Source organism: Symphalangus syndactylus, chromosome 20 (genome assembly GCF_028878055.3).
Source record: "Symphalangus syndactylus isolate Jambi chromosome 20, NHGRI_mSymSyn1-v2.1_pri, whole genome shotgun sequence".
NCBI classification, from domain to species: domain Eukaryota; kingdom Metazoa; phylum Chordata; class Mammalia; order Primates; family Hylobatidae; genus Symphalangus; species Symphalangus syndactylus.
Window position 1 is genome coordinate 47,477,922 of NC_072442.2, and position 27,089 is coordinate 47,505,010.

At 38.5% G+C, this 27,089-nt stretch overlaps 1 protein-coding gene across 21 annotated transcripts in view; it reads right to left on the reverse strand.

The window, feature by feature from the left end:
- Positions 1-1,722: 1,722 nt before the first annotated feature.
- Positions 1,723-27,089, reverse strand: part of CDC27 (cell division cycle 27) — a 65,102-nt gene continuing 39,735 nt past the window's right edge. For 8 of the 21 annotated variants that reach the window (XM_063629289.1, XM_063629290.1, XM_055257667.2 and 5 more), the window contains 10 exons: positions 25,767-25,866; positions 24,114-24,321; positions 23,737-23,909; positions 20,610-20,762; positions 19,024-19,232; positions 14,343-14,460; positions 10,348-10,476; positions 7,609-7,683; positions 6,215-6,371; positions 1,723-4,802 (listed from right to left, as the gene is read on the reverse strand). In XM_063629289.1, coding sequence (XP_063485359.1) covers positions 4,720-4,802; positions 6,215-6,371; positions 7,609-7,683; positions 10,348-10,476; positions 14,343-14,460; positions 19,024-19,232; positions 20,610-20,762; positions 23,737-23,909; positions 24,114-24,321; positions 25,767-25,866 — 1,405 coding nt within the window. In that variant the 3' untranslated portion in view covers positions 1,723-4,719. Of the gene's footprint in view, positions 4,803-6,214; positions 6,391-7,608; positions 7,684-10,347; positions 10,477-14,342; positions 14,461-19,023; positions 19,233-20,609; positions 20,763-23,736; positions 23,910-24,113; positions 24,322-25,766; positions 25,867-27,089 lie in introns of all 21 variants that reach the window. The other 13 variants (XM_063629291.1, XM_055257668.2, XM_055257671.2 and 10 more) reach the window with 4 other exon arrangements.

A 27,089-nucleotide genomic window follows, 5' to 3' on the forward strand; every position in this document is an offset into this window, starting at 1 on the left:
CCCTGGGAGCTTGCAGTGAGCCAAGACTGCGCCACTGCACTCCAGCCTGGGTGACAGAGCGAGACTCTGTCTCAAAAAAAAAAAAAAAAAAGCTAGAGAGGGCCAGATGCGGTGGCTCATGCCTGTAATCCCAACACTTTGGGAGGCCGAGGTGGGCGGATCACCTGAGGTCGGGAGTTTGAGACCAGCCTGACCAACATGGAGAAACTCCACCTCTACTAAAAATACAAAAATTAGCTGGGCGTGGTGGCACATGCCTGTAGTCCCAGCTACTCGGGAGGCTAAGGCAGGAGAATCGCTTGAACCTGGGAGGTGGAGGTTGCGGTGAGTCGAGATCGCACCACTGCACTCCAGCCTGGGCAACAAGAGTGAAATTCCATCTCAAAAAAAAAAAAAAAAAAAAAAAAAGGCTAGAGTGCTGGGCGAGGTGGCTCACGCTTATAATTCCAGTGCTTTGGGAGGCTAAGGTGGGAGGATTGCCTGAGGCCAGGAGTTTGAGATTAGCCTGGGCAACAGAGCAATACCCTGACTCTACAAAAATAAAAAATGAGCCAGGTGTCGTGGTGCATGTGTAGTCCTGGCTACTTGGGTGGCTGAGGTGGGAAGATTGCCTGAGTCCAGGAGTTCGAGGCTGCAGTGAGCTATGATCATACTACTGCACTCCAGGCTGCGGGGCAGAGCGAGACTGTCTTAAAAAAAAAAAAAAGCTAGAGAAGACAACTTAGAGTTACCATTAAATATGACTTGAAACCTCCAGAGGAAGTCCAAAACTAAAATATAAGATTCTGAACATACACTAATGCCAAAAGTGCCCAGTTTTATCATATAATAGCTGAGCCTGTTTCCTCTTTTGTAAAATGAAGTAATACCTACCTTCTAGTGTTGAGAATTGAAAATATCATCCACAAAGCAAGTAACACAATCCATAGAGCAGGATCTCAGCAAACATAGCTTTTTAACAAAGTTTGCACTTACAAAGAAAAATAAAACCTATACTGAACCTTCATGAACCGTAAGTTGTCAGCTAAACAAGCCAAAGAAGAGTTTCATGTCTAAGCTGCTGTTTATCCTTGTTCAGCTGACATTAAATGGCAGGTCCTAGGGAAGGTTGTGAGGTCTGCATTGTTCCCCTTGGAACTGCCCAGCTCACCCCACCTTCATATGTTTTTCCCTGTTACTGCCTTTTCTTCAAGTCTGAATAAAACCCTTCAGCTCTTTGTACTTTCTCCAAGATACCAAAAAAAAAAAAAAAAAAAAAAAAAGATTTTCAAATTAGAGTAAAATTTAGTTTCTACATCTTATTTCTTTCAGATCCTGACCTTTTTAAATAGATTCTAACTGGAACAAAAAAACCTTTGTGTCCCTTTTGAAGAAATTTCAGAAATCACATGATCAAAGAATAAGCAGTTGACTTGCGAATTCACAGCTGCTGGTTGGTAAGGGGCTTCTGTAGTTTGAAAAAAGGTATTCTAAAAATTACCATTGTTTTTGTCATAGTATTTATTTTGATATTTCAAATAATACTAAAAAAGAGTATGACCGTTTAAAAATATAAATATATTAAAAGAGTGTAAGTTTTAAAAAATTAGATAAACATTGCTCTAGTTTTTTGTGAAACATAAAACTGTATCTCTGTTTTTCTGTGCCTTCTTATGAAAATACAGATGGCACAGCTTTCATATAGCTTTAACAACTTGATTATAAATTGCTTTCAAAAGTAACTTATTTGGATTTTCCATATCCTTTAATGAATTGCAAATATATTAACAGCAAAGACTTTCCCCCTCAACACTGTACAATTTCTGAAATAAGTCAGTTAAAGCAAAAAGAAGACACAAAATTACATTGTTTCAATGCAAACAGAACACACACTTCATACCCACACTTGCATTTTCCCAGGTTTTCACAAAGAAAATGGGTCACCATATTTCTCAGTGAAGACTCATACTATACTCTGGCTAATCAGAGACTTCCAAACTTTTTTCTTCAAAAAGAGCATTTTTAATAGACTAAATACTGGTTATCACTGAGTTTTTGTTTAAGGTACAACAGCAGCATGGTTCAAATGTTACCTGTAGTTCTCGGAAAAATTAAAAATTTTAAGTGATGAATACAGAAAATGTAGGGACCACCTTTCATTCTTTTGAGTACCACTGTTCTCTTGAAAAAATATTCTAACCTTCTAAAATCCCAGAGTTAAGAACCATTTCCAAGGGGAAAAACAAATCCAAGGCCACAACATAACTTCCGAACAAGTGTGTGTGCATATATATGTATATATATGTATTAGGTTGGTGCAAAAGTAATTGCAGGTTTTGCCATAAAAGTAATGGCAAAAACCACAATTACTTATGCACCAACCTAATATATGTGTGAAACAGAGAAAAGGATGTCAAACTACTTAATTTAATTTCTGTAAAATAAACTTCTGATGTTTGAAGCAAACATTTTGCTTGATCAAAATGTGTTCTTCTTTGGGTTGTTTGATCCCCATTCCATGCAAAAAACAAAACCAAACAAAAAAAGAAACTGCAAAAGCCAGAAAGTGTTACTAGGTGGGAAATAAGGCTTCAAATACCTAAATGACTTTGAAAGTAGGTTTAAGGAAAAATAAAATAGGCCAAGCTTGGGCGGAAACTGTCCCCCAACCAGCCATTGCCATGGCGTGTCTTACAAAACGATACTTTTATCCTTGGTCTCAAAAAATCAGTACCAGAAAGACTCTCACCTCTGGCACAGGACATAAATTCCTACTACAAAAAGATAACTATACTTCAGCAAATTATGTTCTAAGCTTAGCTTTCTCCAGGCTTTATAATGCAGAACTCAGGTTGAAGCTTTCTATAAAACTCTAAATGACACTGTTAGACAGCACCCTGTGCTTTGCCAATTAAAAAAATAAAAGAATCTAAAATTAAATATTACAGAACTAATGGATAATACAATAGCATACGTGTTAGAATCCAAGTGCTAGCCTCTGGGAATTTTTCAATATATTTATTTTCTCCCAGCTGTTCCTTTTTTTTAAAAAGTATTTTTTTTAGACAGTACATATACATAAATTTAGGTAGGGAAATCTGTTAAATATCTCTCTGGCACCTGATACCTAAAGACCCTGACTTGAATTAATTTATAATTGTAACTAATCCATGTTCAAATGAGATTAACAGTAAATTATAGAAAATTACTGAGTCTACAGGCTAAATTTTTTTTTCACATCTTTTGTAATCCACCTTATTTTCACAGCTTGACTAACAAATACAGGTAAGTTTGTCCTTCATCAAATAATCCAAAATAATAACTGTAGGCCTGTCATTCATAAGACACTATAATTTGTTATATTCTGACATTGGCACTTAATAAAATGTTAACAACTAAAGTTTCTCTAAAAATTTCAATACATTATAATAAAGGAGATAAACAATTTAAGACTGTTTAAATCTGTTACTGTGGAATTCCAATAATTATCATTTTATATGCATAATTAAATTCTTAAAATTGTGGCCATTTTCCAAAGACACCAATCCATATTATGACAAACTCAGAACAGAACCTATCTCCTTCATAAGAATGTTTTTTCCCCCAAGCTAAAAATTTCCAACATCCTAAACCCAATTACCCTTAGTAAATGTTTTGGTGACTCACACTACTGAAAAAATCTGAAGCAGAGAGTCAAAAAGAATGCAAAGGATCTCAACCAAAGGTAATTGCACATTCTTACACTCTGCTTAAGCAAACACTTAGAAAAGTCAAAGAGATAATGTTTTGAACAAATATAGATTCAAGGTTATGGTACAATTCTGATTATATTAAGGCTTTCACTATCATGATCTCTTAAAGTCTCTCCACTTTAGTGTTCTCCTTCTGATTGATATGGTGAACTTAAGGGGTTATTAAGGGCCTTGTTTTGGCTTCTCAGTGGGGAACCACTCTATCATCTCTGAATGTTAAAGGTGATCCCACAGAGCTCAAAGAGAAGAGGCAATATGGTAAGAAACAATTTTAAAGTTTGCAATACCAAGACAACAATGATCAACACTTTGAAGCAAGATGAATAAATTAAAATTCTTGGTTAGACATTAAAGCATTCTTGCCAAGAATAAGTATATACTGTATGGAGGGATATTTGATTCCTACATACGAGTCCCAATATGCCCATTACATTTGTTTATGGGAGACACTGCAAGTTTAAGGTAATTTACATTCCTTGGCAATCAAGTCACTGTTATAGGCAACATCTTTTATTGTTCCATCTGGCACTTGCAAACACCATTCTTGAAGAACCTAAATATGAAGGTCAGTTACTCTGTTTTATCAGGAACAGAACCAAATAAAAACAATTTTTGAAAAAGCAACCAAGAAATTCTGGTTCATCACTATTTTCCATATCTAATGGTTCCTTCAAGATAAAACATAACTCTTCCTTTCATGATACTTTCCAACAAAGGGAGATTAAAGAAAAACAGAAAAGAAAGTTTCCCACCCTACCCCCCATAAATTGTCATTCATACTGGTAAAAGAGCCAGTCTTGTTAGCAGCTAAATATTGCACTGCCTTTCATTCTGTATACAGTCAGGGTCCAATGAAAGTGGCACACTCATGGTATAAGTGACGGATGATGACACCGCCGGCTCAAGAGTAAAGACTCAGTATATGGAGGGACAAGAAACATGTCAGCACTAGTCACACATCCAGTTGTAAAAGTCCGATTTCCAGAAGTTAAAATTCATCACTTTCAGCTGCATGAAGTTGTGTGTCATCCGCATCTGTCATGCTGCTCTCCTGGGATTCATCTGTTCCCACTTTAAAAATAAAACAAAAGTCCACAGTAAGGTTTCTGACAAATATATCCTGTTGGTTCATGAAAACAAGTAAGAAAAATTGTATTATATGCAGAGAGATAAAATTCTAAATAAAGGCCCTTAAAAATCCTCATATCCTTTAATAAAATGCAACTCAAGTTTCCTAACTTTATAATAGGTCTGATATTAGCTTACTGCATTTTACCTTTAAGGTTTTAACTACCAAAACTGCCTCTTCCTAATGAGTTCCTTATTCCTGCCCTAGGAATTACAACTAGCTAGTTCTCTGAGGCATTAAAAAAAAAAAAATTGACATTTCTCCCAACCTCCAATCACTGACTCCACTTTAAGAATACTCCCTGCTAGTCCACAGAAACATAGACTATAACCTTCAGTTTCAAAAGGTTTACGGGGTCGGTCAATCAATCAATCAATCAATCATCTATCTTGCTCTGTCACCTAGGCTGGAGTGCAGTGGCACAATCATAGCTCACTGCAGCCTCAAACTCCTGGGCTCAAGTGGTATGATTCTCCTGCCTCAGCCTCCCAAGTAGCTGGGACTATAGACGCGTACCACCACAGCCAGCTACTTTTAAAAATTTGTTTAGAGACAGGGTCTCACTGGCTAGTCGTGAAATCCTAGGCTCAAGCAATCCTCCCAACTCAGCCTCCTGAGTAGCTGGGATTACATACGCAAGCCATCATGCCTGGCATATATATATATATGAGACAGAGTTTCATTCTTGTCACCCAGGTTGGAGCGCAATGGCGTGATTTTGGCTCACTGCAACTTCAGCCTCCTGGGTTCAAGCAATTCTCCTGTCTCAGCCTGCCAAGTAGCTGGGATTACAGGCGCCTGCAACCACACCCAGCTAATTTTTGTATTTTTAGTAGAGACGGGGTTTCACCATGTTGGTCAGCTGGTGTCGATCTCCTGACCTCAGGTGATCCACCCACCTCCACCTCCCAGTGTTGGAATTACAGGCCTGAGCCACTGCGCCTGGCCCCGTGGCTTATAATTTTAATTAAAGCCTTTCACCGAGTTTTCTGGAACAAAGGCATCTAATCAGAATTTATCTTGTCAGAAATTTCTCCATTCTCTTATTTAAAAAACTACATTTTTATGAAGCAGATAAAACAGTACTGGTTACATATTCAAACATAAATTGAGGCCCAGGTAAAACCTAGCAATGAATTTGTCAAAGTCACACAGCAAACTAGATCCAGAACAGACACTCATTATCTGACTTTATATGCATTTTGTTATTACATCACCCTGTTCAATTTCCCTAAAAGTCCATTTGGTATAATGAAAACACCATGGTTAGAAAAATAAAATAAAAGAGTAGCCTACAAATCCTTATGCAAAAGGTAACTTTCTAAATACTCAAAATCGTATGTATGATACTTACTGATCTGTTCTTCTTGGGTTATTGGCTCCTCATCATCTGGAAGATAGCGCTTATCAATTGCCTCTTTAATCTGGTTATTGGCTCCTTTAGGATCTAAATCCATAGCCCAAGAGAAATTCATCAGGGCGAGGTGCGTTTGACCTAACTTCTTGTAAACCTAAAAATAAACAGCAGCACTACATTTTTCAATAAGTTGTGAGCTTCAACTATAAAATTCTAAATATTTATATACTTATTTATTTATTTTTGAGATGGAGTCTCACTCTATTTCCCCAGCTAGAGTGCAATGGCGCGATCTTGGCTCACTGCAACCTCCGCCTCCCAGGTTCAAGCGATTCTCCTGCTTCAGTCTCCTGAGTAGCTGGGACTACAGGTGTCCACCACTGCCCCCGGCTAATTTTTGTATTTTTAGTAGAGACAGGGTGTTGCCATGTTAGCTAGGCTAGTCTCAAACTCCTGACTCAGGTGATCCACCTGCCTCCCAAAGTGCTGGGATTACAGGCGTGAGCCACCGCGCCCAGCCTCTACAATTCTAAATATTTATAATTTAAATTAGGCTCCTGATTTATGTGCTCTAAACTCATTCTAAGGGTAGGACACTTTCTTCCTACAGATGAACTCATACCAGCTTTTGAGGTCCTTTTAATATAATCAGACATTATTTTCAGAATTCCTTGCTTCTTTCAGGTAGTAAGTTTCCAATAAATGTCACTCTGACTGGAACAATGATAATGGGATTAAATGGATTATAAACTGCTTATTAACTTTCATTTACAGTGATTTTAAATTGAGTTATATCAGCTCTTTACAACTGTCTACAGTCACCTTAACTAACTGGCATATGGAGGTCTAGTCTATAAAAAACTGACTAGTCTGGCCTTGGGACTCTCATAAGCCATTTCTCTTAATCAAGACAACACAGTGCCATTCACGTTCTTCTTCTTTTTTTTTCTTTCTGAGACAGAATCTTGTTCTCTTGCCCAGACTGGAGTGCAGTGGGGTGATCTTGGCTCACGGCAACCTCTGCCTCCCGGGTTCAAGTGATTCTCCTGCCTCAGCCTCCGGAGTAGCTGGGATTACAGGCATGTGTCACCACACCCAGCTAATTTTTTGTATTTTTAGTAGAAGTCAGGTTTCACCATGTTGGTCAGGCTGGTCTTAAACTTCTGACCTCAGGAGTCAGTGCTGGGATTACAGGAGTGAGGCACCGTGCCCGGCTAGGATATCACTTTCTTAAGTGTTAGAACTAAATCTGTTATTCCCAGAGCACTCAGTTCGGAGCTTTAGTTGAATTTGCTCAATAGATATTGTACAGGAAGTATTACATTTATTCTTATAAAATGTCAATATTTGCTATGAAAGTCACTGTTTGGGACCATGACCCCAGTCTTTACCTTTCCTATTAAGAAGTAAACGAGGGATTCTTTGGGAACAATTTGTTTCAATTCTTCAAGTTCTTGTAAAGCAGACTGAAAAAGGCAAAGAAAAACCTTAAAGTAGCAAAAATTTTTAAAGTTTTGACCAAGCAAGTGTTTTTACTTATTCGATTTCCCAAATCATCTTCACAAAAGATAACTAAATCTTAATCAATATACTTCCTTATTGTATTAGTTCTTATTGTTGTGAAAATAAAATGCATACTTATATGACAATAGGTACTAAGAAATGGCAGGCACTCTAGTATACTGAACACACACACACACACACACACACACACACACACACACGCCCCTCTTTGTGAAATATGCAGGTGGTGACAAACTTTGCTTTTGGTCATCTATCTATCTATCTATCTATTCATTTTTATTTACTGAGGTGGAGTCTCGCTCTGTCGCCCAGGCTGGAGTGCAGTGGCGCAACCTCTGCTCTCTGCAATCTCCACTTCTCAGATTCAAGCAATTCTCCTGCCTCAGCCTCCCGCGTAACTGGGATTACAGGCATGTGCCACCATACCCAGCTAATTTTTGTATTTTTAGTAGAGACGGGATTTCACCATGTCAGCCAGGCTGGTCTTCAATTCCTGACCTCAAGTAATCTGCCCGCCTCAGCCTACCAAAGTGCTGGGATTACAGGTGTGAGCCACTATGCCCAGCCCAGTGATTTATTTTTTAACGAAAAGTAACTATATAATTTTTCAGAACAACAAAAAGTCATTGAGAAGAGTGGCATTAACATTTTTGCAAGTCTCTGTTAGTAGAAGACAGCTAGATTCTCACATCTATCTGCTTCTCCATTTAATCTGTTCTGATATCACGTATTATGTAGCTTTTGGAAAATTCTACTGTCCATTTGGGACAGAATAAGAGTGAAAAAGGTAAATAATGTCAAGATATTATTGTAAAAATAGCTTTGACCTCTAGGACTCCTTGGAAGGATTTTAGGGACCCCCAGAAGTTCCCAGACCACTTTGAGAATTATTACTTTAAAGACATCTTTTTTTCTTTTTCGTGATGGACTCTCATTCTGTCACCCAGGCTGGAGTGCAGTGGTGCGATCTCTGCTCACTGCAACCTCTGCCTCCTGGGTTCAAGTGATTCTCCTGCCTCAGCCTCCTGAGTAGCTGGAATTACCTGTAATGCCTAATTTTGTTTTGCATTTTTAGTAGAGATGGGGTTTCACTAAAGTTGCCCAGGCTGGTCTTGAACTCCTGACCTCAGGTGAGCCTCCCAAAGTGCTGGGGTTACAGGGGTGAGCCACTGCACCCGGCCTTACTTTAAATAAATCTTTTTTTTTTTTTTTTTTGAGATGGAGTTTCGCTCTGTCACCCAGGCTGGAGTGCGGTGTCATGATCTTGGCTCACTGCAACCTCTGCCTCCCGGTTTCAAGCGATTCTCCCGCCTCAGCCTCCGGGGCAGCTGGAATTACAGGCGTGTGCCACCACGCCCGGCTAATTTTTGTATTTTTAGTAGACATGTGGTTTCACCATATTGGCCAGATGGTCTCAAACTTCTGACCTCAAATGATCCTCTCACCTTGGCCTCTCAAAGTGCTGGGATTACAGGCATGAGCCATCATGCCTAGCCTTTAAAGAAATCTTTTTTTTTTCCCCGAGATGGAGTTTTGCTCTGTCATCCAGCCTTAAGTGCAGTGGCTCACTGCAACTTGCGCCTCCCAGGTTGAAGCAATTCTCCTGCTTCAGCCTCCCAAGTAGCTGTGATTACAGGAGCCCGCCACCATGTCCGGCTAATTTTTGTATTTTTAGTAGAGATGGAGTTTCACCCTGTTGGCCAGGCTGGTCGTGAACTCCTGACCTCGTGATCCACCCGCCTCAGCCTCCCAAAAAGTGCTGGGATTACAGGCGTGAGCTGCTGTGCCTGGCCTTTAAAGAAATCTTAATCTTTAAGATGACACACTCCAATCCTCCTTCACTGCTACAACAACACAAGGCACGAGAGGCAGAAGAATTGCTTGAACCCATGAGGTGGAGGTTGCAGTGAGCCAAGATCATGCCACTGCACTACTGCCTGGGCAACAGAGCAAGACTCCATCTCAAATAAAATAAAATTAAAAAAAGAAATGTCTGAAATGTATAGATTCCTCTGATCTCAGATTCTGAAATCTGAAATATAGACTCATGCTCAATGGAATGATTCTTTGACCCAAATGCAAGTTGAAATCTCCTGCCTCAGCCTCCCCAGTAGCTGAGACTTACAGGCACTCGCCACCATGCCCAGCTAATTTTTTGTATTTTTAATAGAGATGGGGTTTCACCATGTGGCCTGGCTGGTCTTGAACTCCTGACTCAGGTGATCTGCCCGCCTTAGTCTCCCAAAGTGCTGGGATTACAGGCGTAAGCCACTGCGCCTGGCCCATACATTCATTTTCATCTGTTCACTTATTTTGGTCCTAAGAGGATGGTTTAAGATAACTTTAAAATAAACTACCTGATGAAAAAACTGCCTTTCTATATAAGGCATCTTTACAAGGGATAATTATATATTCCTAAATATCCACACACCTATCCTTCCTATGAGTATTTCATGAAGAAATAAAGATCACAAAAAATGAAATTAACGGCTTGGAAAAATGTCTCAGATCAAAATAAAATAAATAACTTTCAGTTTATTGAAAACAAGGGATAATGTTGTTTTTAAGCAATACAACACTGAAGACCCTTAAGATATTTATCTTACCTTATATTTTTCATTTGCAAATAAAACTGAGGCTCTGTGAAATTTGCATAGAGGGTTCTTGGGATCAATGACAATGGCTTTGTTTAGGGTATCCAAAGCCTTCTCTGATTTTTTCAGTGCATGTTGAACCTGTAAGAAATAACGATCATTTTAATACTCCCTCTTGATATTTATGAAGAAAGGTGAGAACCAACATGACTCAAAACCAACATAATCAAATTATTAGAGAGAAGGTTGTAGGGTCTAACTGGATTGTCCACTGCATTAAGTGGATTTAGTAATTAATTACCAAATGATTAATAGATCATATCTAAAATCACTTCTAATTCTAGTTCAACTGCTTCACTAAAGATGAGAATACTGAAGTCTAGAGATCTTAAATAATTTGCTCTGCGATAAAAATCTAGGTCCTCTGGTACATATCTATGATGATAATCAATAGTCTATCTTTAGAGCAGATATTTGGTTACCTTTAAGTCTAAAAGGCAAGCAAAACGTTGGTGTTCTATTCGTAAAAAAGATCTGTACTATTTAGCCAGATAATAGTCACATTTTATCAGGTTTATGTGGTCTTTCAAACATTAGACTTCTCAAAACTATGTTAAAAAAACTCCTGTTTACAAACCTTGTTTCACTCAGAACAATTATATTTTCAATATTTTAGGAATTTATTTGAAAAATGATTTTACTGGCCAGGTGCGGTGGCTCATGCCTGTAATCCAAGCACTTTGGGAGGCCGAGGCAGGTGGATCACGAGGTCAGGAGATCGAGACCATCCTGGCTAACATGGTGAAACTCCATCTCTACTAAAAATACAAAAAATTAGCTGGGCGTGGTGTCACATGCCTGTAGTCCGAGCTACTTGGGAGGCTGAGGCAGGAGAATTGCTTGAACTAGGGAGGCAGAGGTTGCAGTGAGCCAAGATCGCGCCACTGCACTCCAGCCTGGGTGACAGAGCAAGACTCCGTCTCAAAAAAAAAAAAAAAAAAAAAAAAAGAAAAATGATTTTACTGTTTTACATAATTGAAAATCACTGATCTCTAATACTGGGAAGCAAATAACTTAAGATTTTTTTTTTTTTTTTTTCAGACGGAGTCTCACTCTGTTGCCCAGGCTGGAGTGCAGTGGTGCAATCTCCGCTCACTGCAAGCTCTGACTCCTGGGTTCACGCCATTCTCCTGCCTCAGCCTCTCCGAGTAGCTGGGACTACAGGCGCCCGCCACCACGCCTGGCTAATTTTTTTTTTTGTATTTTTAGTAGAGACGGGGTTTCACCGTGGTCTCGATCTCCTGACCTCGTGATCCGCCTGCCTCGGCCTCCCAAAGTGCTGGGATTACAAGCGTGAGCCACCGCGCCCGGCCAAGATATTTTAAATAACTTAAAATTTAAAAGATTTTAAAAAGTACCAAACCTCACTATTCATTCATATGTATATACTAATATTCTGCTGTGTTCCTCCTTGGACAAATTATATGTTATAAAGTGGGGTGGGCTGGGCCCGGTGGCTCACGCCTGTAATCCCAGCACTTTTCGAGGCCAAGATGGGTGGATCACCCGAGGTCAGGAGTTCGAGACCAGCCTGGCCAACATGATGAAACCCCACCTCTACTAAAAATACAACAAATTAGCCAGGCGTGGTGTTGGGCACCTGTAATCCCAGCTACTCGGGAGGCTGAGGCAGGAGAATCACTTGAACCTGGGAGGTGGAGGTTGCAGTAAGCTGAGATTATGCCACTGCACTCCAGCCTGGGCAACAAGAGTGAAACTCCATCTCAAAAAAAAAAAAAAAATTAAATTAAAAAAGTGGGATGAATGAATGTATGAATGTGGCTGCAGAACTTTAACAAATATCATGGTCATAAGAATGTGAGAATAGGTAGTGCCAACATCTGCTTGCTAAACTCATCTACGCAATGATCTAATGCTGGCCAAATATTCTGCCCACAGGATTGAGACCCTAAATACTAGTTTCCTAAAAGAGAAAAGCTTACTCTCTTACCTGACAATTTCTTCAAATAAACCACTCAAAAATTTAAAACAACCTGTTCTACAATAAGTTTAGAAGAATTCCTATTTTTTAAAAAGTGTTCAACTTCACCAAAAGGTGTCAAGAGGTATTTAATTTTGAATTGAATAAATAAGGTGATGACAATACAAAATAATTTTAAGTAGACACATTATCTCTCCATTTTTTCCGCAGTAGCTAACTATAAAAGAAGTTACTGTCAACTTTTTTTTCTTTCCCTGTCTTATGGTGCTGGACTATGTCCATTTTTAAGAAAATTATCATGGTCAATTTCATTATAGTCAATAGAGAATTAGAATTCTACTCCCCCCATGATAGTGACATTTCGAACTAACATAATTTCCTCACATTGTATGACCATTCCCACAAAAGCTAAACTTGCTAGGTGGAAAAAAAGAGAGAAGCTGAGGGGAGGGAGAAGGGGAAAGGGATGAGAGGATGAGAACAAGAACTTAAGGTACTGTACTTATACAGAAGCTAATAAACGAGATTTTAAAAAGCAAACAAACATAATGTACATATCTTTTCTCCTATTAAAGTACAATTTATTTATTTTCTTTTAAGAGATGGAGTCTCATTCTGTTGCCCAGGCTGGAGTGCAGTATCACCTTCTTAGCTCACAGCAGCCTTGAACTCCTGGGCTCAAGTGATCCTTGTGCTTCAGCTTCCCAAATAGCCAGGACCACAGGTGTGCACCACCATGCCAGGCTAATTTTTAAATTTTTTTTTGTAGAGATTGGATCTCACTATGTTGCCCAGGCTGGTCTTGAACTCCTGGCCTCAAGCAATCCTCCTGCCTTGGCATCCCAAAGTGTTGGGATTACAAGTATGAGCCACTGTACCTGGCCAAAGTACAATTTGTTACCAGATACATTTAAAATATATAAATATAAAAATGATTGTGCATATTGCCTTATAAGAATTTTAATTCATTATGACATACCTATGTTACTCAGAGGCTTAAACACAGGGAACCATTTGCCTTAAAACACTACCTACTTAAGGCCGGGCGTGGTGGCTCACACCTGTAATCCCAGCACTTTGGGAGGCCGAGGCAGGCGGATCATGAGGTCAGGAGATCCAGACCATCCTGGCTAACACGGTGAAACCCAGTCTCTACTAAAAATACAAAAAATCAGCCAGGCGTCGTGGTGGGCACCTGTAGTCCCAGCTACTCGGGACGCTGAGGCAGGAGAATGGCATGAACCCGGGAGGCAGAGCTTGCAGTGAGCCGAGATCGGGCCACTGCACTCCAGCCTGGGTGACAGATCTCAAAACAAACAAAGAAACAAACAAACAAAAAAACCCAAAAAAAAACCCTACTTAACTTAGGAGCTAAATATTAACCCGTGCAAAATGCTTTCAAAAATAGGAAGTATCTTTTTTTTTTTTTCTTGAGACAGACTCTTGCTCTGCCGCCCAGGCTGTAGTGCAGTAGTGCGATCTCGGCTTACAGCAACCTCCTCCTTCTGGGTTCAAGCAATTCTCCTGCCTCAGCTTCCCGAATAGCTGGGACTACACATGTGTGCTACCATGCCTAGCTAATTTTTGTATTTTTAGTAAAGATGGGGTTTCACCATGTTTGCCAGGCTGGTCTCCAACTCCTGACCTCAGGTGATCCACCTGCCTCGGCCTCCTAAAGCGCTGGCATTACAGGCATGAGCCACCGCAACCGGCCAGGAGATATCTTACTTGAGTCACAGAACAACCCTATGAGGTAAGCAAGTAGTACATGACATTCATAAAACAGAAGCTCAGAGCAATGAAGTGACTTGTGCAAGGGATAATGGAAATTCTGTGATTTTTTTTTTTATGCTAAGCCAAATGGGTAGTATTTTTGGTTGTAATAGGCTCCAGAATACTGTTTCAACACAAAAAAGGACCAGTTTTTATCACAGCAATTAAATCAATAACAAACATATTTCAAAAGGGAGATTAATAGAGTATTAATGTTTAGAAAGCTACTTACTACTCCAATGTGGCAAAGTAAAACTGAACTTTGAGGGTTGATATCAAGTGCTTTTTGGAAATGCATTTCTGCAAGGCTGAATTTTTCTTGCTTGTAATAAATCATTCCTAAACCATACCTGAAAGTATAAAACAAAGTATAATTTTAAAAATATAAAGTTTAGGTTGCTAATTTAGTTCAATTAGTAAAAGAACAAGTATAGAATCTGGCATTTTAATAATCCAGTGGAATACTGGTGGTCTTAGAGGGGAGGCAAAAAATATCAGTTATGATAAAAATCATTAAAGCATTTTATTTACTTATTTTTAATTAAAAAAAATTTTTTTTTTTTGAATTGGGGTCTCACTCTCACCCAGGCTGGAGTGCAGTGGGCCAATCATAGCTCACTGCATCCTTGAACTTCCGGGTTCAAAGAATCCTCCAGCCTCAGCCTCCAGAGTAGCTGAGACTACAGGCATGAACCGCAATGCCTAGCCATTAAAGCAGTTTATTATTACTATTATTATTATATTATTATTATATTTTAAATATAGCATCTCACTCTGTTGCCTAGGCTGGAGTGCAGTGGCTGAATCATGGCTCACTGCAGCCTCGACCTCCCAGGCTCAAGTGATCAATCCTCCCACCTCAGCATCCTGAGTAGCTGGAACTACAGGTGCACACCACCAGGCATGGCTAATTTTTGTATTTTTTGTAGAGATGGGGTTTTGCCATGTTGCCCAGGTGCACACACACACACACACACATTATATATATATATTTTACATATATATATTTTTTGAGACAGAGTTTTGCTCTTGTTGCCCAGGCTGAAGTGCAATGGTGTAATCTCGGCTCACGACAACCTCCACCCACAGGTTCAAGCAATTCTCCTGCCTCAGCCTCCTGAGTAGCTGGGGATTACAGGCATGCACCATTATGCCCGGCTAATTTTGTATTTTTAGCAGAGACGGGGTTTCTCCATGTTGGTCAGGCTGGTCTTGAACTCCTGACCTCAGGTGATCTGCCTGCCTTGGCCTCCCAAAGTGCTGGGATTACAGGCGTGAGACGGAGTTTCAGTCTTGTTGCCCAGGCTGGAGTGCAATGGCACGATCACAGCTCACCACAACCTCCACCTCCCAGGTTCAAGTGTTTCTCCTGCCTCAGCCTTCTGAGTAGCTGGGATTACGGGCATGCGCCACCACACCCAGCTAATTTTGTGTTTTTAGTAAAGACAGGGTTTCTCCATGTTGGTCAGGCTGGTCTCGAACTCCTGACCTCAGGTGATCCGCCCGCCTCGGCCTTGGCCTCCAAAAGTGTTGGGATTACAGGCGTGAGCCACCATGCCTGGCCTATATATGTATATTTTTTTGAGACAGTCTTGCTTTGTCACCCAGGTTGGAGTGCAGTGGTGCAATCTCAGCTCACTGCAACCTCTGCCTCCTGGGTTCAAGCGATTTTCATGCCTCAGCCTCCCAAGTAGCTGGGATTACAGGCATGTGCCACCATGCCCGGCTAATTTTCTTGTATTTTTAGTAGAGACCAGGTTTCGCCATGTTGGCCGGGCTGGTCTTGAACTCCTGGCATTAAGTGACCTGCTTGTTCCAGCCTACCAAAGTGCTGAGATTACAGGTGTGAGCTACCGCCCCCAGCCTTCTTATATTAATATATTTTTAATTTTTTGTGGAGACAAGGTCTCACTATGTTGACCATGCTGGTTTCAAACTCTTAGCCTCAAACTCTTGGCCTCCCAAACGCTAGGATTACAGGCATGAGCCACCATGCCCAGACCATTAAAACATTTTAAAGGGTCACTTTTACAAGCAAAAACAACCAAATCAAATCAAATAAAACTATGATAATAAGGAAAAAAGAAACCACACCCCTAAACCCATATAGATTTTTTTTTTTTTTTTTAAATTCAGTGTCTTGCTGTGTCGTCCAGGCTGGAATGCAATGGTGTGATCATAGCTCACTGTAGGTAACCTTGAACTCTTAGGCTCACACAATCCTCCCACCTCAGCCTCCTGAGTAGTTAGGACTACAGGCATACACCACCATGCCTGACTAATTGGTTTTTTTTTTTTTTTTGAGATGAAGTCTCACTCTGTTGCCATGCTGGAGTGCAGTGGCACAACCTCCACCTCCCAGGTTCAAGCGGTTTTCCTGCCTCAGTCTCCCAAGCAGCTGGGACTACAGGCATGCATCACCACATCCAGCTAATTTTTGTATTTTTAGTAGAGGCGGGGTTTCACCATGTTGGCCAGGATGGTCTTGATCTCTTGACCTCATGATTCACCTGCCTCAGCCTCCCAAAGTGCTGGGATTACAGGTGTGAGCTACCGCGCCCGGCCTTAATTGTTTTTTTTTGTTAGGGAAGTGGTCTTGCTATGTTGACCAGGCTGGTCTCAAACTCCTGGTCTCAAGTAATCTTCCCGCTTCAGCTTCCTAAAGTGCTGGGCTTATAGGTATGAGCCACCATACCTGTCATATTCTAGATTTAACAGCTAATTTTTACTGAGTAGTTATTACATGTGTGCCAAGACCATTGCTAAATTATCTCATTTAATCCCTGGAGGAATCATAGGTACCATTATCATCCTTATTTTGAATAAGGAAACTGAAACTTAGAGAAGTTAAATAACTTGCTTAAAGTTATACAGCTAATAAAGATTCTAACCAGGTTCTTCCTTAATGATTCTAAAGGCTGAACTCCTAACAATGCTATTTCCACATTCTGTTTTATATTATTATAACTATAGCATACATAGTGTCATGTTTGGCTTCCTTCTCCCCCACTTACTGTTATCAAAAGCATGCTCCTATACTTATAGACCTTCAAATTACAATTTTTAAAGGCTATGTAATAGTGTATTAGGTTAATATGCAGGTATTTCTCCTGAATTTTCAAAATGTCAAATGAATATAGTGTGGATGGTTTATATTACGGAGACTTCTCACGGCCACAACTAGATGATGATGATGATGATGATGATGATGATGGGGAATAAGCATCAAATGAATAAGAAAAAAGCACAACATATCTGCTTTAGTTGAGTGGCTTTATATATCATTATAATTGTGTTATAGATGAAGAAAAGGTATTAAACACTATGCTAATGATAGTGAAAGTGAAAACAAAAGAAAGGCTATTTATTTTGTAGTTAGAATAAAGTTGCTCAGTATTTAGAGTTACCTAAATACGTCAGCATTCAAACTCCTCCTAGTAAAAGCTTGCCAATCTGAATAATCCTCCTTTAAACATAATTTTTGATATGGTTAAGTTTTTTAAGAATGCAACTCCTGCAAAATAGCTGAACCAACAATACACATTTTAAAAAAACAACATAAGGATCAACCAGACTTGGGAAAAAATCAAAAACAACACAAGTCTTATTAAGAACTGGGTTCTTGGCCGGGTGTGGTGGCTCACGCCTGTAATCCCAGCACTGGGAGGCCAAGGTGGGTGGATCACGAGGTCAGGAGATTGAGACCATCCTGGCTAACACAGTGAAACCCTGTCTCTACTAAAAATACAAAAAAAATTAGCCGAGCATGGTGGTGGGCACCTGTAGCCCCAGCTACTCGGGAGGCTGAGGCAGGAGAATGGCGTGAACCCAGGAGGCGGAGCATACAGTGAGCCGAGATGGCGCCACTGCACTCCAACCTGGGTGACAGAGCGAGACTCTGCCTCAAAAAAAAAAAAAAAAAAAAAAAAAGAACTGAGTTCTTAAAATATTACAGAGAACATAGCTATCGGAAGAGACGGCAGCATTGGCAAGTTGATTGTTACATTGGTCAGCAAAAGCTAGCACTATATTTTTGGCCATCTTTCAGGCAATGTAACTACTACTGAAAAATGAGATATAATCCATTAAACAACATAGTCACAAATCAAAAAATGTTTTAGTAATATAATACTTCAGATTTAGAAGCAAATAGAATGATAAAACTCAACTGTTATAATAACCCCAAAGATAACCATATCTGACAAAAAAACTACCACAGTTATGGCTTCATAATTATACCTTCTCTTGATATTTAAACTATTAAGTCAGTCCAGAAAAATACAATAAATGTCAACAGTAAGTATGGTGTTGCGGCAGAAATAAGACCAAACTTTTTCATATCTTATTCAGTTGATAACAGTATGACCTAGGTAGTAATTTCCTATGTGTCTGCTTATACACAAGTACAAAAAAGTAAAATAGAGATACTGCTAAATAAAAGGGTACACTAAGTTCTTAATAGTAAATAAACCGGAACACTGTCAAAAAGCAGCAACTAGTGAATTTTTTCAATTTTTTTTTCTATTATCCAATAAGTGAATTATGCTATTCCTTTCCAATTTCCCAAGCACTTTTTGTCCCAATCACCATTTCGGTGTTTGAAGAAAAAGTAACAAAGTAACAAAACTAAACAAACAAACAAAAAACAACTACAGTATCTGCAAAAGTTTGGTAGAAGTCTGAAACTGTTGAGTATAAGGATCTGGTGTTCTATTATCATTAGTTAATTTAAGAGTTTGTTAAAGACGTACATTTCATAAGAAAACATTTTAGTTAGAAGTTATTGACCAGTATGTACCATCCCTAAGTATTAGTAACCAAATTCATGGCAATAAAGAGCTATCTAACAAGAAAAATTAGTAAGTACCAGCACCATCAATAAGGCTTTGTCTTTGCACTTCATTACCACTTACCATGCATTATAATGTCTAGGATTGACTCTGATAGCATTTCGAAAACAAGCTAATGCTTTGTCCAATTCTTCAGTTAAGACAAACTCATGCCCTAATAGAGTATAGGCATAAGCATAATTTGGATCAACTTGGATAGCTCTCTGGAAGAATTTAATTGCAATATCATGTTCCCGTTGCAGACTGAAACAGTTCCCTGCAGCACACCAGGCCTTAAAAAAATGGGAACAAAAACCAAACAGAATTAAAATTTTATTTTTTCTAAAACCAAACCTATGACTAAAATGAAGCCTCAACTTAGAACAGAAAGACAAAAATGGAGGAGCTTCAGTAGTCAATTCTAATTATTCACAGATTCCGTATTTGTGAATTTGTCTGATTGCTAAAATTTATTTGTAAAACCAAAATCAATACTTGCAGTGCTTTCATGGTCATCAAAAGGTATGTTCTCATTTGAGGTTGAATAATGTGACTCTACCTTCTTGTTTTAGCTCTCATGTAGAAATGACCAGGGACAGAAACTCTGTGGGGTAGTTTAGTGTAGTGCAAGAAGCTTTGGCTCTGAGGACAGTTGGACAGAATTTGAATCCCACTGCTGGCACTTTTAAGTAGGGTGGCTTCAGGCAAGTCACCTCTGAACCTCATTCTCTCTTCTTCTTCTTTTTTTTTTTTTTTTTTTGAGATCTGGTCTTGTTCTGTTGCCCAGGCTGGAGGGCAGTGGTGTGATCTTGGCTCAATGCAACCTCTGCCACCTAGGCTCAAGTGATCCTCCTGTCTCAGCCTCCCGAGCAGCTGGGACCACAGGTGCCTGCCACCGTACCTGGCTAATTTTTGTATTTTTTGTGGAGAAGGGTTTTGCCATGTTGCCGAGGCTGGTCTTGGAACTCCTGAGCTCAAGGAATCTGCCCGCCTCAGCCTCCCGAAGTGCTGGGATTATAGGTGTGAGCCACCACGCCCAGTAGCATTCTCTCTTTTGTAAAGAAAATAGGATCTACCAGGATGAGTTATTTTTAGGATTCAAGATTATAATCCACAATCTATCTGTTTCAAACTCTCCATCACTCCTGGGAACATTGGTTCAGTAGCACTAATTCAGTGTTCATGTTGACTATAGAATTACCGCAAATAATGGGAGTTGACTGTATTTAATTCTAAGCTTAGATATGGTACAAAAGTATCATTAAATATTTTTGAGATGCAATGAAATACAATCTTACAAGATAAGAGCATGTAAATTAATTGCACCTATGTCTTACAATGACAATACTAATTTAATTTAAAACTATTAATTTTTTCAATCTATGTAACTTCTGCTCAACGAACTCTAATCTTGGTGACAACAGCAAATTTAACGTAGTCAACTCTCGATAAATCCTGAATGAAATATCTGCTTTGTGATTTTTCTATTTGTGAATCTGCCACACATTCTAGGACTTTCTCTTCCTCTCTGAGTCCCTGACTAGATAGAGAGAAAAAAAAGAAATAAGTGTGGGTGACACTAAACAGTGTTTGAATTGCTTGGTTCATCTCTATCTGTTGAGGGTGATCAAAAAGGTAACTATATAAGCAAAGTATTTTGGTTAACATACCTCTGGCGAATTTTTATCCATGTCTGTTAAGTCTTTTGACAGAACTGAAAGAGCAACATCTTTTTGAAGATGCCAAAGTGTTGTAGAGTAGATCTCCATGCCTTCCACTCTATAATTCTCAATCCTTCTAACCTCTGAGAATATTCTTTCAGCCTGAAATAAAAAAAACTAGTAAGAGAAAACAAGTTGATACAATTTATATATATACACAGGGAAAGCCCTGGTCATTATCTTCATAGGATCTAAATGCTGCCTTGTATTATGGTTTTTATGTGAATGAGTATTAACACAAGGACAAATTGAGCAATATACTATGGCAGGTCAAATAGGGATGTAACCATATTGACAGTCAACCTAGTATTTATACACAAGCCATGGTAAGAACATGAACTCTGAAAAGGAAATTTGAGTTTCTACCAAAAAGACGGAAGAGAAATCTATACAAAGCTACAATTCAAAAGAAAAGTCAATATTTCTTTCTCAAAAACCACATTTCCAAGTTTTAATAATGGCGTTACAGAATAACTCTTTTTTTTTTTTTTTAAGACGGAGTCTCGCTGTATCGCCCAGGCTGGAGTGCAGTGGCGCGATCTCGGCTCACTGCAAACTCCACCTCCCAAGTTCACGCCATTCTCCTGCCTCAGCCTCCCAAGTAGCTGGGACTACAGGCACCTGCCACCACGCCTGGCTAATTTTTTGTATTTTTTAGTAGAGAGAGGGTTTCACCGTGTTAGCCAGGATGGTCTCGATCTCCTGACCTTGTGATCCACCCGCTTTGGCCTCCCAAAGTGCTGGGATTACAGGCGTGAGCCACTGCGCCCGGCCAGAATAACTCTTTTAGGAAAGATGATGGAAGAATGATTTCTGTAACATAAAATCTATTTTTGAACAGATTTTTACTGAGAGGTTGTGCTAGAAAATTTAGAGGGAAGAAACAGGTTAAGCTGGCTATCAATTCTATGGTTATCAATCCTATTGAGCCCTGAATACACACACCAATATTGTGTCTGCTAGGAATTATAGGCCCTACCTATTAATTATTCTTTCCTTTGCAGCACTCTCTTGACTTCAGGGTCTCTCCTCAGCTGCCTGATCAATTTTTTTCCTCATCACATTCACAGCTCCCAGAACTGTGTTTCTCTCCCTCTAAAGTTTGAGGATTTAGGTCACATAAAATCAGTTTCCTACTTTATCAATTTACCAAGTTCAAAATTCTCAGCTGCCAGAAAAGGTCTAGGTAATAAAAAAAAAAGAAAGGAAAAGAAATTCTCACAGTTTAGTTTAGAATAAGGAATATCTGGACTGTTTTTAATGAAATGAGTATGACAGAAAATAAGAGCATTTTAAAACTGAGTGCTTAATTCCAAGAAGTGGTCATATGATATCTTGGAATAGCTTAACGATTTGTAACTTCCTTGCAATCTCTTAAAAGTTGTAAAGGTAAGTGTGTAGCCTTGACGTGCAGGGCTCAAGTGATCCTCCCACTTCAGCCTCCCAGGTAGCTGGGACCACAGGTGAGTGCCACCACACCCAGCTAATTTTTTCATTTTTTGTAGAGACAGGGTCTCACCACATTGGCCAGGCTGGTCTCCAACTCCTGAGCTCAAGTGATCCCCCTTCCTTGGCCTCCCAAAGTGCTGGTATTATGGGCATGAGCCACCACACCTGGCCAAGTTTTTCATACAGGCATGGTAACAAGATAAAAGACCTATCAGCCAAATATAGGTAGGTACCTTTTGGTTTCAAAGTTTTCAGAATCTGTTGCTTCCTTTGAAAAATGATTATGGCATAGACAAAAAGAAAAATGGGAAAAAAAACTCAGAAATTAAGTTGAAGCAGAGGCTTTCTTTAATTAAATATTTGGGTCACCACTATAACTAGGGGAAACAATAAAATTCATTTATGTTAAAGTAGCTGTGAAACAATAAATTAGAAATAATTTTTTAAACGGCTTTTCCGAACACAGCTCTTGCCTGTCTGTGTATATGCTACATACCAATAAAGGACTATAATCGAAACATGGGTTTTGTAGCAATGAATAAGACTTTCTGTCTTCAACTCTCTTTTCTGTACTATTCAAAATTAAATTATATGAATAGGTATCCTCTGTTATGTATTCCCTGTGGGAAAGAACACCTTTCCCCTAGATCTTTGCATGGATCATGAAGGGAAGAGTAACCTTCCCTCTGAGTGCATAAAAACAAAAACAAAGCAAAACAAAAACACCATACTTCATTGTCCCCCAGTTTCCTCACCATGCTTCATTTTTCTTCGTGATTTATTGCTGCCTGTTCTTATACATTTATTGGCTTACAATCTGTCTGTTGCTAGAATGTAAGCTCCACAGAGGCAAGAAATTGTTTGACTAGCTGTAATACAGAGTCTAGAAGAGAGTCCAGGATATCATATGCACAGAAATATATACTGAATAAATGAACTGAAAGCAAATTAAGCAAAAAACGAATCATATCAACTTTAATCCATATTAAAGATATTTTATTAATATATAGGTTTCTAAAAGGTTTCTTTTTTTAAGTTGGGGGTGGAGAAAATGCTTTGGGAAGAACTGAGGGGTAATATAAATTGGGAATTAGAATTTTCTTTGGCTTTAGGTTAATCATTCTCTCCTTTTCTGGTATAGACAGATAACTTAAGCAACAAATTTAATTAAAATCCAAAGAGTAAAACGCCTTGTAATAAGGACATTGTGTCCTCAATTAAACACAATTTTCTTTATAGCATTCTTCAAGTTTATAAAACATACTCAATATCAAAAATTCACCCCAGTAATTAACTCTGTATATTGCAGAAAAAATATAAATCCTATTACATGGTAAATATAAATATGTATTTTCAGACACAATTGAATAGGATACACTCTGCGTAAGAATGTCTGGATGACCTGGGTCTCTATAAACCTATTCTGAGAAGTTGCAAAGAATTTAAATTACTCCTTAACACAAGAAAGAACTATATCTATAAATTATAAATTCTGACAAAATAAATATATAGACATTACATAATAAATACCGATCTTTTAGATCTAGCCTTCTTAAGCATGGGCATTTATTTTAATCAAATTGAAATTATCTCTAGAAAGGAATATATAACCATTTTCTATACTTACTTGCATGTACTCTGAAAGTTCAAAATAGGCCCTTCCAATTTGGCACAGTACCCAACCAGTATTGTAGTGGTGAGAAGGTAGATGGCTCAAAATATTTATAGCTTCTTTGCAGTTGTATGAACACAAAGCTAAATAACCTTTCCCCATTTCACGAAGAAGGCTCATCAAACCTTCTGGGAGAAAACAACATAGTAAACAAAGGAAAAAAACACAATAAAATAGTTTGCTTCTCTAGAAAAGGTAATTACAAACTAATCCATTAAAAATTCCAACATCTATATAGAAAACAATGAAGGTACTGTAATGAACATAAAGAAATTTACTTAAAATAAGTACATAATAAAACACAAAGATAATATTAAGCATTTAAAACAGACCTGCTGCTGCTTTTTGTAGATTAAAAGCCTGAATCTGAGGAGTGATTGTGGATATTTTCCCTTCTGAAATGATGGAGGAGTCCAATTTTGTAATTTCCAGGCTATCATTTATGTTAGGTTGAGTTATTCCTCCTTTATTAGTTTTACTTTTTGTTTTTCTGTTTGGGATTTTAGGTGGAAACTTCATTTTTAATTTTTTGCTATTCTCCTGTAAAAGGGGAGAAATTTCACACCTGTTATACTCATGTATTTTAGACCTCTCCTCCACCCTTTCTCCAGTATTAGATATAAAATAAATGTACAATCTTGATTAATTCTGTATTTTTTTCAGAAGAGAGTTTATAAAAACAAAGGTCTTCAAAGTCATTTAATTTTAAACACAGTAATTCTGAACATAAATTACATTAACTAATAGTGACTAAGGTGTGTTAGCATTAAGTGTGGCTCTCTTGTGAAAGTATATCAAACTCTCATTTATTATTTAAAAGTAAGAAAATAAGTAGATGTAATTATCAGCTCACCACAACCCAACCTCTGCCTCTCGGTTTCAAGCGATTCTCCTGCTTCAGCCTTCTGAGTAACTGGGATTACAGGCATGCGCCACCACGCCCGGTTAATTTTTATTTTGGAAGAGAACGGGTTTCTCCACGTTGGTCAGGCTGGTCTCGAACTCCTGACCTCAGGTGATCTGCCTGCCTTGGCCTCCCAAAGTGCTGGGATTACAGGCATGAGCCACCGTGCCCGACCTTTGTTTTGTTTTTTGAGACAGGGTCTTATTCTGTTGCCCGTGCTGCAGTGTAATGATGTAATCAGAGCTCACCACAGCCTTGACCTCCCCAGCCTCAAGCGATTCTCCCACCACAGCCTCCCAAGCAGCTGGGATCAAAGAGTACCACCATCCCAGCTAATTTTTTCTTTCAGAGATGGGGTCTTGCTATGTTGACCAGGCTGGTCTCAAACTCCTAACCTCAAGTGACGGGCCCACCTTGGCCTCCCAAAGTGCTAGGATTACAGGCGTGAGCCACTGCGTCCACCGGGTCTCCAGTTTTTTTTAACTTTTATTTTCAAATAATTTTAGACTCACTCTTCTGCAAATGATAACATGTGACATAACCATAGTATATCATCATATCCAGGAAACTGAAATTAGTACAATATTATCAACTAAAGACCTTATATGGATTTCATCAGTTTTTATATAAACCCGTGTGTGTGTATGTGTGTGCATAGTTCTATAAAATTTTATCACGTGAATGGATCTGTGTAATCAACCACCACAATCAGGATACAGGACTGTTGTACCACCACAATGAAATTCTTTTGTGCCGTGATTTAATAGTAACATCCTCCCTAGAGGCTAACTCCTAATAATCACTCATCTGTTGTCCATTACTATAATTTTGCCATTTCAAGATTATTCCTATGTCATTTTTAACCTGAGAAAAAAAAATTTTAATTAAAAAAGAATATTATATAATATTTACCAAAGGACTAATTAACTTCACAAAAATTATAGATGGCCCTCTATATTAAAACATTTTAAAATTCAAAATAGTCTCTTTATTAACTTATTAGGAATGGAGTCATCAATGAACAGAAATTTTAGCAGGGGAAGCATTAAGTAAATGTGACGTACAGAAATCTTTAAATTACCTTGGTTGTGGAGCTGTCACTAGTAAAGAGTCGTGAACTTCTTCGAGGCAGTGCGTTTGGGGGAGATGTAATAGTGGGGCTCAATACCTGAGGTGTTGTACTAAAAAAAAATTATAAAGGAAGACATTAATATTTTACTTGATTTATGACCGTTAACCATTATTTCAATTTGGGTATATTTTAAAAATATACATTAGTTATATAAGTACTCTAAAGTTGATGAATTTGATCAGTTCTTTTCGTGGTTTCTCTATGAAAACACAGTATTTAAAAATGAGGGACTTGGACTGGCTTTCCTGCTTCTCAGCTTGCAGATGGCCTCTTGTGGGACTTCACCTTGTGATCGTAAGTCAATACTCCTTAATAAACTTTCCTTCATATAAAAAATAAATAAAAATAAAATGACTCATTACTACAAAATAGTAAAGATTATAGCATAGATCTTCACTCTCTCTGAAATTCTTAATTTGAACTAAAAATAATCCTCATAAAACTCTAGATCAACAAATGATAAGCACATCTATAAATCAATTATTTTTACCCTTCATTTGCAACTAAAACAAGTTAGAGAAAAAAGAAAAGACAGTTGGGCAAAGACAGTCTAAATGTGGGGTATTTGTCAACAAGTAAATCACTAGAACAACTGATATTTGAGAAGTTATCTCCCCGTAAATTCAAACAGCTACATCAAAGGTTTATTCTGTTTAAAGCAAAAGGAGCCTCTGTACATTTTTACTTTAAAGGCAAACCCTGAGATATGAGAATTTCAATCTTAGGAGCAAGCAAACTTAAAATCTGAAACAATCTAGAATTGACAATCTAGAATTGGGTAAACTTATGGACTAAACTATCTAAACTTTGTAATTTTTGGGAAATCCTACTAGCTACCTGAGTCTGAGTCAAAGAACATCAGAAAATAGAAAGATATATATATTTTCATCTTTTATGACATGTACATATATAATATGTATAGATACCTCTATATATGCATGTGTGTGTATGTCACACACATGAATCCTTTTAATCTGCATCTGATAAACTAGGAGTTTGATAACGAAAGGCTTCCAAAGTTCAGAATTAGACTTCACTTCATATGGAGCAAATGACACACAACCCTTCTTGGATGACTTAGCTAAAAGTACTACGCCATTCTAATCATCTCTAAAAAAACCTTCTAAACAGAACAGACTTCTGCTAGTCATGACAGAGTAAAATGGAATAAATTTATTCTCCCATTTCAGATAACTACAAACTGAACCAAATATATGGAACAACGGTTTTCAGACACTGGACAATAGGCAAAACATTTCTGAGGACAGTTCT